The 11,732-nt window shown below is 34.1% G+C and overlaps 1 protein-coding gene across 1 annotated transcript; it reads right to left on the minus strand.

Moving 5' to 3' along the window:
* Positions 1–4,352: 4,352 nt before the first annotated feature.
* LOC133306082 (transcription factor JUNGBRUNNEN 1-like) lies at positions 4,353–8,072 on the minus strand. The gene is made up of 3 exons (XM_061506359.1): positions 7,874–8,072; positions 7,034–7,335; positions 4,353–4,745 (listed from the first exon to the last, which is right to left on the minus strand). The coding sequence occupies exons 1-3, from the start codon at positions 8,070–8,072 to the stop codon at positions 4,353–4,355; spliced, it is 894 nt and encodes a 297-aa protein (XP_061362343.1).
* Positions 8,073–11,732: the final 3,660 nt, after the last annotated feature.

Consider the following 11,732-nt stretch of genomic DNA (forward strand, 5'->3'; position numbering starts at 1 on the left):
GTAAAGTGGATTTTCAATTATCTAAAAAGAACAATAAAGTTGTGCCTTCAATTTGGAGAAGGTAAAGCAGAGCTACAAGGATATACATATGCTGATTTAGGGGGAGAAGCCAACTCAATGAAGTCGACGACGGGATATCTGATGACATTTATAGGAAGAGCTATCTCCTACCAATCTAAGTTACAGAAATGTGTGGCACTTTCGACGACCGTGGTTGAGTGCATAGTCGTGACTGAGGCAAGCAAAGAAATGTTGTGGATGAAGAAGTTTTTCTCCGAACTCGGCCATGAACAAGACATGTACGAGCTGAGATGTGACAATCAAAGCGCAATTCATCTCTCAAAGAATTCGACGTATCACTCTAACACTAAACACATTGATATGTGGAATTATTGGATCCGGATGTGCTAGAAGATGGAGAGCTCGAACTCATCAAAGTGCATACCGACCTAAATTGGTCCGACTTGATGACGAAGCCGGTACTAGCAAGAAAATTTGAAGACTGTTGTGAAGATACCAAGTTATTGCTGATGCCAACGCATTGAAGTCGGAAGAGTTATAATTATTAGGCTTTTCCTCTTTAATGTTGTACAAGGCCCAATGTTGGTGAGTAGGACTCAAGAAACTTGGGGTCCAAGAAGCTTGTGTTATGTGAGAGGCTAAGGTTAGACATTTGGAAACAATTCTGAGAGGACCTCTTGGGAGAAGCTTGAGCATTAGACTTCCTTAGGAAAGTTTGAGAGAATACCACCATTTTAGGTGAGGTTTGAGTGTTCCACCATTATTGGTGAAGTTTGATATCTTGTACCCATTATTTTTATCGTGGAAGTTTGTCCCGTGGGTTTTTACTACTTCACATTGGAGAAGATTTCTCCACATTAAATATGCTTGCGTTAATTTTCTCTTTCTCCTTCGCAATTTTTTGTTTTTGTTGTGTGTAGGCCGACCTGGTGAGTTCAAGCCGACCTCTCTGATGGCCGAGCTCGACATTTGACATTCCCTCAAAGGTTTCTTAGCCGAGATTAAGGGAACGGGTTCGTCCCAATAATTCCATGGCTGGGATGTTGATATATTTGTATAAGAAATTCTGTTGGTTTTTTTGCCTCTACTTTCGAATTTGATCCATATCTTAGATTTCTGAATGCACATGCATTGGGCATTAACTGTTGCTTCTTGCTGCTTTTAAAATTCCTACAATTTCTTCGGTATGATCTTGTCAAACTTGATTCCTAAGCATCTCGTCATTATTTGTTCCCTTAAGAGATATCATACTGTGTGAGCATTCTTTCCACTTCTTATATACACCAGTCTTCGTGGCCTTCATTTTTTGCACCGCTCTTTGTTTTTATCTTTCCATTTGTTGCAACACGATTACCATAGTTTAACTTGATGTACTTTTTACTCCTCTTGTCTCTGGGCTGTTGATCTCTTTGCTGCACACTAACTGTTTGTTGATTTATGTCACCAAGCCATTACGCTTTAGTTTCTACAATTTTATTCTTGCTCATTCACAAGTCCTTTCTCTACAACTTAGTTTCAGACTTGCTCTTTTGCAGTTTCATGTTTGCTGGATTCCTCTATGGCCAATTTTGTTCAGATTTCATTTTTTGGGTTATGTATTTGTTTTCTGAGTTTTCTTGTACTGCCATTTGGTCCGACTTGATGACGAAGCCGGTACTAGCAAGAAAATTTGAAGACTGTTGTGAAGATACCAAGTTATTGCTGATGCCAACGCATTGAAGTCGGAAGAGTTATAATTATTAGGCTTTTCCTCTTTAATGTTGTACAAGGCCCAATGTTGGTGAGTAGGACTCAAGAAACTTGGGGTCCAAGAAGCTTGTGTTATGTGAGAGGCTAAGGTTAGACATTTGGAAACAATTCTGAGAGGACCTCTTGGGAGAAGCTTGAGCATTAGACTTCCTTAGGAAAGTTTGAGAGAATACCACCATTTTAGGTGAGGTTTGAGTGTTCCACCATTATTGGTGAAGTTTGATATCTTGTACCCATTATTTTTATCGTGGAAGTTTGTCCCGTGGGTTTTTACTACTTCACATTGGAGAAGATTTCTCCACATTAAATATGCTTGCGTTAATTTTCTCTTTCTCCTTCGCAATTTTTTGTTTTTGTTGTGTGTAGGCCGACCTGGTGAGTTCAAGCCGACCTCTCTGATGGCCGAGCTCGACATTTGACATTCCCTCAAAGGTTTCTTAGCCGAGATTAAGGGAACGGGTTCGTCCCAATAATTCCATGGCTAGGATGTTGATATATTTGTATAAGAAATTCTGTTGGTTTTTTTGCCTCTACTTTCGAATTTGATCCATATCTTAGATTTCTGAATGCACATGCATTGGGCATTAACTGTTGCTTCTTGCTGCTTTTAAAATTCCTACAATTTCTTCGGTATGATCTTGTCAAACTTGATTCCTAAGCATCTCGTCATTATTTGTTCCCTTAAGAGATATCATACTGTGTGAGCATTCTTTCCACTTCTTATATACACCAGTCTTCGTGGCCTTCATTTTTTGCACCGCTCTTTGTTTTTATCTTTCCATTTGTTGCAACACGATTACCATAGTTTAACTTGATGTACTTTTTACTCCTCTTGTCTCTGGGATGTTGATCTCTTTGCTGCACACTAACTGTTTGTTGATTTATGTCACCAAGCCATTACGCTTTAGTTTCTACAATTTTATTCTTGCTCATTCACAAGTCCTTTCTCTACAACTTAGTTTCAGACTTGCTCTTTTGCAGTTTCATGTTTGCTGGATTCCTCTATGGCCAATTTTGTTCAGATTTCATTTTTTGGGTTATGTATTTGTTTTCTGAGTTTTCTTGTACTGCCATTTCTATTTTGGATTTTTTTTATTGATGTTTAGCTTGTATTTGGCCATTTGATTTTATTTTCACACATAGTTGTGGCTTGTTTTTGCCATTGCTTGGCATATTGTTCTAATTAGGCTTGTATTTGATCAATTTGATTTTATTCCTATATATGTTTGTGGTGTTATTCAAGTCTGATGTGGCTTGTATTTGGTTTTGCCATTGTTGGGCTTTATTTTGGCTTACCATTCAGGGGGAGCATTTATCTTGGCTGTTGTCTGATCTGTGGATTATCCCAGTTTCAGTGGCTCCGTCGACTTTTATCTCAGTTGCGTAACTGATGTTTAGGCTGATGTCCATCCCCGCCCTTCCTTTGCTGATGTCCATTCCAACACATTATAGTTGATGTTCATTCTAGCACATCTCTTTACTAGCTCTTCATACTGATGGTCATTCTAATTAATTTGTTGTGCTACTGATTTCCCCTATTTATGTTCCGTGAAACTTCTTTTTAGTTTTCTTTCTTCTCAAGATGGAGTGTTCATGTTATTCACCCTCCATCTTGAGAGGAGTATTAGAGATATAAATATTTTATTTTAGTTTAGTTTTGATATTCTAGAATATTCTCTTGCTCTTTTATATAAGAGCCTCATTTATGTACAAATTAATCACTCTTCAATAAAATCAAATTTTCCCTTATTTTTTCTCTTTTATATTTCTAATATATAGTATGGGAGTTAAGAATAATTTTAAATTCTCTTGATGATTTTTCCTTAATAATCATCTTAATTAACTAAGTGAAGAAAGTTTTGAATGCATTTAAAGTTTTTGAGATGTTAAATGCATATTTTTTTTTATGTAATGCTTTTTAATTACGTATTTAGGAGAATTATTAGGAGGATATAACGACCCTTGAAAGTTTAATGGTGTTTGTCCCCGTGTTTGTACGATAAAAATCCTTTAAAATTGTTCTTGTAATTTCCTGAATGCACAAATTATAATAAATTTTTAGAAGCACAAATAAGTAACAAACGATAATACTTTTTTTTTTTTACTTTTATATATTGTTGTGTATGACGCTTGCTTTTGCTCTTTTTTTGTGGAAATAAGATTAGCATGTGTTGCAAATTTCAATGTCATCGACAGATGTCTTCGCAAGTCAAGCTGCTCGTGCATTGGGATTTGCGTTTTTTTTTTTTTTTTTGATATTGATGTGTTCAAGTATATGACTGTTCAAGTTTGTGATGTAATATTGAGTTGTATCAATACCTTTTCTTCAAAGATGACATATTCAAGTAAACCAAATTGATAAAGCAAGGTATCGTATTTATTGACCGAAACAATGGAAAGGGATAATTAGTCATGGTAAGAAAGATACAAGTCAACATTAGGCTTTACAACAAAACATGGTAAAAACAAGGAAAGTTCTACATAGACGTATACATTCAAGAAAAGAAGCAAAAGTGTGAAAATGACAACTGTAACCTATATGTTCGTACAATATAATTTTTATCTAACTTTCTCACTCCACCCTAAGAAAAGTAGGGAGGGAGATATGTTTGTGTACAATCATAAACCGTGGAGGGATCAATGGCAAACTGAACCACAGATCTTATGTCATCCCAATTATCATTTGCTAATATTGCATCCTCAGCATTATGATTCCAAGAACTTGGATATGACACTGTTGATGGAGCCTGATGAGTCACTGAACCAAACTGGCCCATAAACAAGTGTTTCCTTTCGTGATCAACTTGTCCAACAACTGGTTTCCTTTCAATTTGTTGCATGACTACAGAGTCTAAGGTACAAGTTTTAGAATCTATTGGGATTGGTTTGGTGAGTGTTGCTGAGTCTTTCAAATTTGGAGTGTACTTTTTGCATGATGGGATGCGTTTGAAGATCCTGCAGAGTGTCCACACCTCCTGAAAAATCACATAAAGGACTTAGTAAAAATAAAACATAATGGTTTCTTGTGAAGGGACTATACGGGACCATGCTTGCATGTGTTTTGTATGTAACATGTCAGTCATGTTCAACCAAAATATTTAAGTATTCAATGGATTTGACTTGGCCCTCATGCATTAAGTTCATCACATTGGACCACGGAAGAAATAAATGCATTTAATTTCACATTGAAAACCACAAGAGACCCTTGAATTATTCTGGAAGTTATCTCAGGGATAAAATTTCTTCACTCTATTTATTAGGAAAATTCTAACCATTGGAAAATTCTTATAACTGGGAAAATTTTCACAACATATTCAGATCATATTTTCTTGAAAGAAGCATTTTTCTTCTGGAAAGAAACATACTTTCTTCTTGAGTTGTTCAATATTAATAGTTGCTAATTATACTTTATAAACATCAAACATTTAATGTGAAAGTTAACAACTAATTTGTATTCGAAAAAAAGAACAGGGTAGCATGGCAACACCCCAAGTTTTAATTTAGTGCTATGTAAATTATAGTTGGTCAAATATTTTAGGGAGTGGATCCTCTCATGCTAAAAAAAATATGACATGATCATATGAGCAACCATAACCATATAAAAAGGTAGATTAATGATGATAAAAGAGGATACAGAGAAAATATTAAAATTTGTAGTTATTAAATCATAACCGTTGATTTACCTCTATATAGTTATAATTGTCCCACATAACCATCTCATATTTTTTTAACATGAGAGGATCCATTTCCAATATTCTAGCTTTCTTCATTCACGAAAGGTTTTGTAAAATAAAATAAAATAAATAAGGAATAAATTTTCTTAATGTTCAAAAGGTTACCCTGAGCCTCTTAACCAATAACCTAGGAGACATCGACATGAAACCTAAATTAGATTTTGAATGTGTTATATCTTTGACTAACCTAATATTGTTGTATGAAATTGAATCGGATTGTAAACCTAGAAGATTTTCACATCATGTTAAACCGGTTCAAGCATTTGATTTATTTGGTCGAATAAGATGATAACATAAAGTAATTCACATACTATAATATGAAATATAATAAAAAAAATTTAATGAGGAAAAAAGAATTTTTCTTTTCAAAATTAATAGTTGATTGGTTCAACTGGTCGATCTATTCAAATTCTAACTGGATTTGACTAGTTCAATGTGATATTACAATAAATTTGAGTGTGAGACAAGTGTCTAATTTAACAATCCGATCCGATCTGGTTTTATATAATTCGGACAACACAAGACTAACCTCTATTTGTTATGATATAATCAAATAATTTTACTAAAATTAAGTGTTTAGTTTTGCTCTACAATTTGTGTAATTTTTTTAAATTATTATAATTTAGTTATATTTAATATTGTTTATTATGATTATGACTATGTAAAATAATCTTACACAGCATGTGGATATTATTATAATTGAATAATTATATTTTTTTAATTTAGAGTTTTTAACTTAACTCACGCTTCATTAAAATATTTCAGAAAAACCAAAGAAGGAAAGACTCTTGGCATATCTGTAGAACAGTATTTTATTTTAATTTTCCCCCCAAAACAGGTATAAACTTCCCACAGCAGCCAAGATATTTTGTCCAAATATACAGGTGGAGGTTAATTGTTTGCATCTATGTATATGACAATTGACAAGTATACAATTATTCTTAAAAAGTCAAACCTTTTTAATATATAAATCAAAATTCATTAAGCCAGACACTATGTGATTATTTAGTTTTTGTAGGTTAAATTATTGGCTTGCGTGTGTTTATTTATAATTCTCCCTCAACATATGGGTATCCGATCTAGAAAAATTTTAAACATACAATAGTAAACATATATAGTCAGTTGAATGTGAACGATTTTCTGACCAAGAATTTCAGTAATTGTAATCTTTAATTTAAATATGTTATCCCTATATTTGTCTTATATGTGGTTCTAGATGCATCTTATATTTGTCTTATCTGTGGTATCAAATTTTGAAAAACATATATAAAAGAAAAGATACTAGTTCCCCTCATGTGATATGAAATTATGAGAGAGGATCTCAGCCATCGAAATACAAATCAAAAGTTATGGGAGAATATATTAGAAGAAAGAAAAGAAAAATGATCATCCTTAATTTATATCTTGATAACTAAGATTGTCTCACGTAACTTCACGTGACGGGATAAAGATATAAAGAAATATATGTTGAAGAAGCTATATATCTTTTGTAAACAAGAACTATGAAATTATATATATAATTGACTTACAGCTTCTTGAACGTCATTGGCATGAGGATTATTGTTGTTGATTTTACCATTAGGTGGAAGGCGAAACTCATGCATCATCCAATCAGTTTTGGTGCCTTTCCCAGCACTTCCACGGTAATAGACCAATGATTTCTTGAGTCCAATGCATTCATGTGGTTCTTTCACACAATATATGCTCTTGTCAATCCCTGTGGCTTTCCAGAATCCAGACATTGTTACCCTGTTAGGCCTTACGCTGTTCCTGTATTTTCTCCCTCTTCTACAGAAAAAATACCATTCTTTGTCCCCCAAAGAATTCACTTCTTCATGCATTACCACAAAATAAAACAAATTAAGTAATAATGAATTAATTATAGTTAAGTACAATAAAAAAATTCAAATGGGGTTGTAATTTCTCGTAGCTAGCCGCTAAATCTGAAACATGAGGCACACATAAGATATATCTAGTGTCAAGCATAACAAAATATTTAAACTTGAGATTTCTTCACATGAAAACTTTTCAAAAAGTTAAAATAGCAATTGAACCTAAACTATCTAATCTAAGTACGGAATTTTGTCATTGATATGATAATTAAAATTTTGCATAATGTTAGGTACCTTTAATGTGAAAAAGCATGTGTGTTTTTTTTATTTTATTTCCTTAGCTTAATTATGCAATATCTCATCTTTTCATTCATTTACATGAATTCATCTTCATCCAATAACTCTCTATTCCTTAATTATTGGAATCAATCATAAGCAAAACCCTTTATAAAAATTTATCTGAAGAAGCAGAACAAAATACTTATGTTTCAGTATATACACAAACTACAAAGGAACTTAAGCTTAAACAAATCTTACTTGGAAGATCCCATGGATCATATTTGTAGATGTCAACTTGTTTGATGAGTTCAATTCGAAGAGGCTTTTTCTCCACCTTTCTCTTCAGATAAAACCCAACAAGCTCTTCATCTGTGGGATGGAATCTAAACCCAGGAAGCACAACTTCTTCTTCCTTTTTGTTATCATCATCAGAACTATGTAACTTAGCAACATCCATTTTTTTTTTCTTTGTAATATTTGTTTCCAAGCACACTGAAGTCTTAAAAGCTTATGGGAAGCTTCTTATACTGTGTCAATAATTTCCTCTATACATATATTTATATTCCATTTTTGGGAATTTTTTGGTCTTATTAATTATGTGTGTTGAATATTAGCAGCCAGAGTCAAGTCAAACATTTCGATTATATATATATATATATATATATATATATATATATATATATATATATATATATATATATATATCAAAAGAAACTTCCATTGTTGACAAGTTTCTTAACCATTGATACATGTCGATTTTTCTTGGATGGGGAGTGATTTTTAATTTTATTTTTTTGGGGTAGTGGTAGTCACAGTAGAACATCAATACTAATTAACCATTCAAGGTGAAAGGCCAATGACATGGGAGTTTTTGAAAGATAGTGAGTTTTCATTACCACGCCATATAGGAAAGTCAATCAGAGGAGCCATCATTTTGACTATTAGACATATGAATGGAATATAATGTAACAACACTATCACTTAAGGGAAAAATCAAAGAATATTTCAAAGACATCAACACTGTCGTAGAAAAAATTTAAGGGAGAGCTACCCTCATCATAATGTGAATGTTTTCAACTCGAATAGAATTGTCTCCCGTAGAGGATACTTATGATTTATCAACAACAACAAAAATTCCAGGGTTTTTTCACACAAAAAAAGAGAAATAAAATTGAAGGCTCAATTTAATAAAAGGAGTCATGCCTGGAGTTATGATACACCGAATTGCCTTTGATAAAGACTATATTGTCATAATTAATAACCTAATCAAATTTAGTTACTTGTTATATGGTACACAAGTTTGGGTAATTATTTGTGTTTATCAGTCAATGTAAATAACATTTCTAATGTATACGTGTTGTGAATGGTAATGCAAGAGATGGTCAAGGCTTCAGCTTTGGTACCTGTGATCCTAATACAAGAAAGGGTGACCGATCTCTTTCGATTTCATATTTCTTATAAGAAGGCAAGGAAGGCAAAACAAAAGAGCAATGACTAAGATTTTCGGTGATTGGGACGAGTAATATGCTTTTCTGCCAAGATGGTTCAAGTACATATTGCATTTTTTCCCGGGATCTGTGTATCACATTCAAACTGAATAATATGTCATCAATCGACAAGTTGTTAATGGGTTTCGGATTTTTCAAAGTGTTTTTTGGACTTTCAGTCAATGTCGTGAGACATTCAAATGGTGCAAACCAGTTATACAGGTAGATGGTACACATCTGTTTGGTAAGTATAAAAGAATATAATTGATCGTTGTAACACCCCGTGTATACCCAGTTTGTTAACATGTCATCGTATTAAGCCACACTTAATTAAAAATGCGAAATAACTTTTTCTTTTCAATTATGACGTCATTAATATTACCAAGTTGATTACTTAATCATTTTTCATAAAACATCGCATGTATGCAAATTGTATAAAAACACTTAATAACCTCATAATATAAATATGTGAGTATCTATGTCACGGATCTACAACACGTAGTCCGGACCAGAATCCTGATACATTAATGCAACTCAAATCTATAATAAATCATAGTCAATCAATGTGGCATGGACAACTCTCATGTTCACCAAATAAGGCACAAAGCCCAAAAAGAGTCTCAACAACAACAACATGACAATAAATATAAAGCAGGTCAACATCCAAGCATAATCCAAGCATATCATCATAACGCATAAATATCAACTCAGCTCCGGCCTCCTGCCGCCCGAGGTCTTAACCTCTGGGTTACCTGAACCTTAAAATATGCCCTAAACGTGGGGTGAGATCTCTAAAAAGAAATCTCAGTATGACAAGGGGTCCTCAAGGATTTCTCCACCCCAAGCTCACTTACATGTGCAATATAAGTTCTAAAAGCAATATACAATATCAGTTCCAAAATTAGTGCAATGCAACAGATAATCATGTTATGTGTGTCAAGATATTCTACTGGCCAGAAAAATGCAGGATTTACATACGTCTATTACCTACATCAGTATAAGACGCCACTTGCACCTACTTACAGAATCACCGTATTGTATGACGCCACATACTCTGGCTTACCATCTAGATGGAACAACACATGCATATTATAAGGCCCTTGCACTTAACAGCTCAAAAGCACTTCAATCATCAAAATATGAAAACATATCATGCATAAAATCATTCCCCCATGGGGTATGGTGGAACCAACAATGGCTAAACCGAGGACACGAAAGCTTACCTCACAAGCTAACTATCCAAACAAGAGTCCAACCAGCTCAAAGTCCACAAATCGCAGAATCACAATCTGTTTTAGACCAGCAATCATATCAACAATCATACTACAAGCATATAACATAAAGACAACGCTTTCCTTTTACGTTTCATGTCTTTAGGCTTCTCACAAGGCATAAGCCCTTAATCACGTAGATTCTGACTTAGATTAATTATTACAGAGTTCAACTTAATCAATCATAGGTCCATAAACCCATAACACAGTTCTGTCTGAAACGTCCTTGTCTCAGAATTCCCAGAATATCCGGATATTTGTCGGGGCCATATCCGGATATCATATCCAGATATCCATATTCGGATATCATAAAGCCCATATCCGGATATCAATATCTGGATATCATGTCCAGATATCAATATCCAGATATCATGTACGGATATTTCGCGACAGAATGCAGTTTCTTCATCTCGCGAAGATATCCATACAAGACTCAACCTTTAACCCATTTTAACGTCCAAGCATGCATTTCTATTCACTATTAGGTTCATGTTCAGGTTGGTTAATTATTCAACTCATTAACATACCAAGAATCAACCTTTAAACAAGAAAACGTATGATCAAGGTAATGGTGCTTACCCAAAAGCTTCAAAACAGAACCACAAGTGCTCTTGGAGCTCACAAGTCAGTCCACAAATTCTGACTTCAAAGGTACACGAAAATGGTGATCAAATGTTGATTCTTTCACACCAAAGATCACTCCTTGGAGCCCAAAATGCTAGAACAAAGTCCCCTTCAACCCTCACCAAGAAGTCAGCATCCCAACACAAAGAAAAACAACACCTTTCACTCAGAAATGGTTGACCCTCACCCTCACAAGTCACTCTACCAAGTGTTTACAAGGATTAAGAGGAAGGAGTCAAGCAAAAAGGTGACAACTTGGTGGTTTTGAAAAGAGAGGAAGCATGAGCAGGGAAGAGGCTGATCACAGCTCCAAATGACCCACGTAAAATCAGATTATGGCCTAGGGTTTTGCGCCAAAATGAGTATTTATAACTCATTTCATTTTAAACACATAGTATTAACACTAATAGTTACGCTCATCATTTTAATCCCAAACTTTGGAATATGAACCTAGCCATTTTTTTAAGATTTTTCATATTTTTATTTTATTTTTCGCAGCACTTTGCCGGTACGCGCTTTTACGTAGCCGGTATCAGTTCTGAAACTAGTTCTCATTATTTCAACTTGAAACTTGTTTTACTAGTCCTATATATTATTTTAGGAATATTTCCATACTCATTATAATTTTTTGGGATACTTCATCGGTACGCACTTATACCGTGGAGCAGAACCGGTATCTGCACTTTTCGTCAGAAAAGCGACTTTCAGCATTATAATTCACTTACCATAATTATT

Source organism: Gastrolobium bilobum, unplaced genomic scaffold, assembly GCF_033153095.1.
Source record: "Gastrolobium bilobum isolate Gb01-03AN ecotype WA unplaced genomic scaffold, APGP_CSIRO_Gbil_v1 utg2037, whole genome shotgun sequence".
Taxonomy (NCBI): Eukaryota; Viridiplantae; Streptophyta; class Magnoliopsida; order Fabales; family Fabaceae; genus Gastrolobium; species Gastrolobium bilobum.

Excerpts from the sequence above, each read along its gene's own strand:
- LOC133306082 (XM_061506359.1), bottom strand. The coding sequence starts at position 8,072 with ATGGATGTTGCTAAGTTACATAGTTCTGATGATGATAACAAAAAGGAA. Across the intron at positions 7,336-7,873 it reads TGATCCATGGGATCTTCCAA|AAGTGAATTCTTTGGGGGAC; the intron begins GTAAGATTTGTT and ends TAATGCATGAAG. Across the intron at positions 4,746-7,033 it reads CCAATGACGTTCAAGAAGCT|GAGGTGTGGACACTCTGCAG; the intron begins GTAAGTCAATTA and ends GTGATTTTTCAG.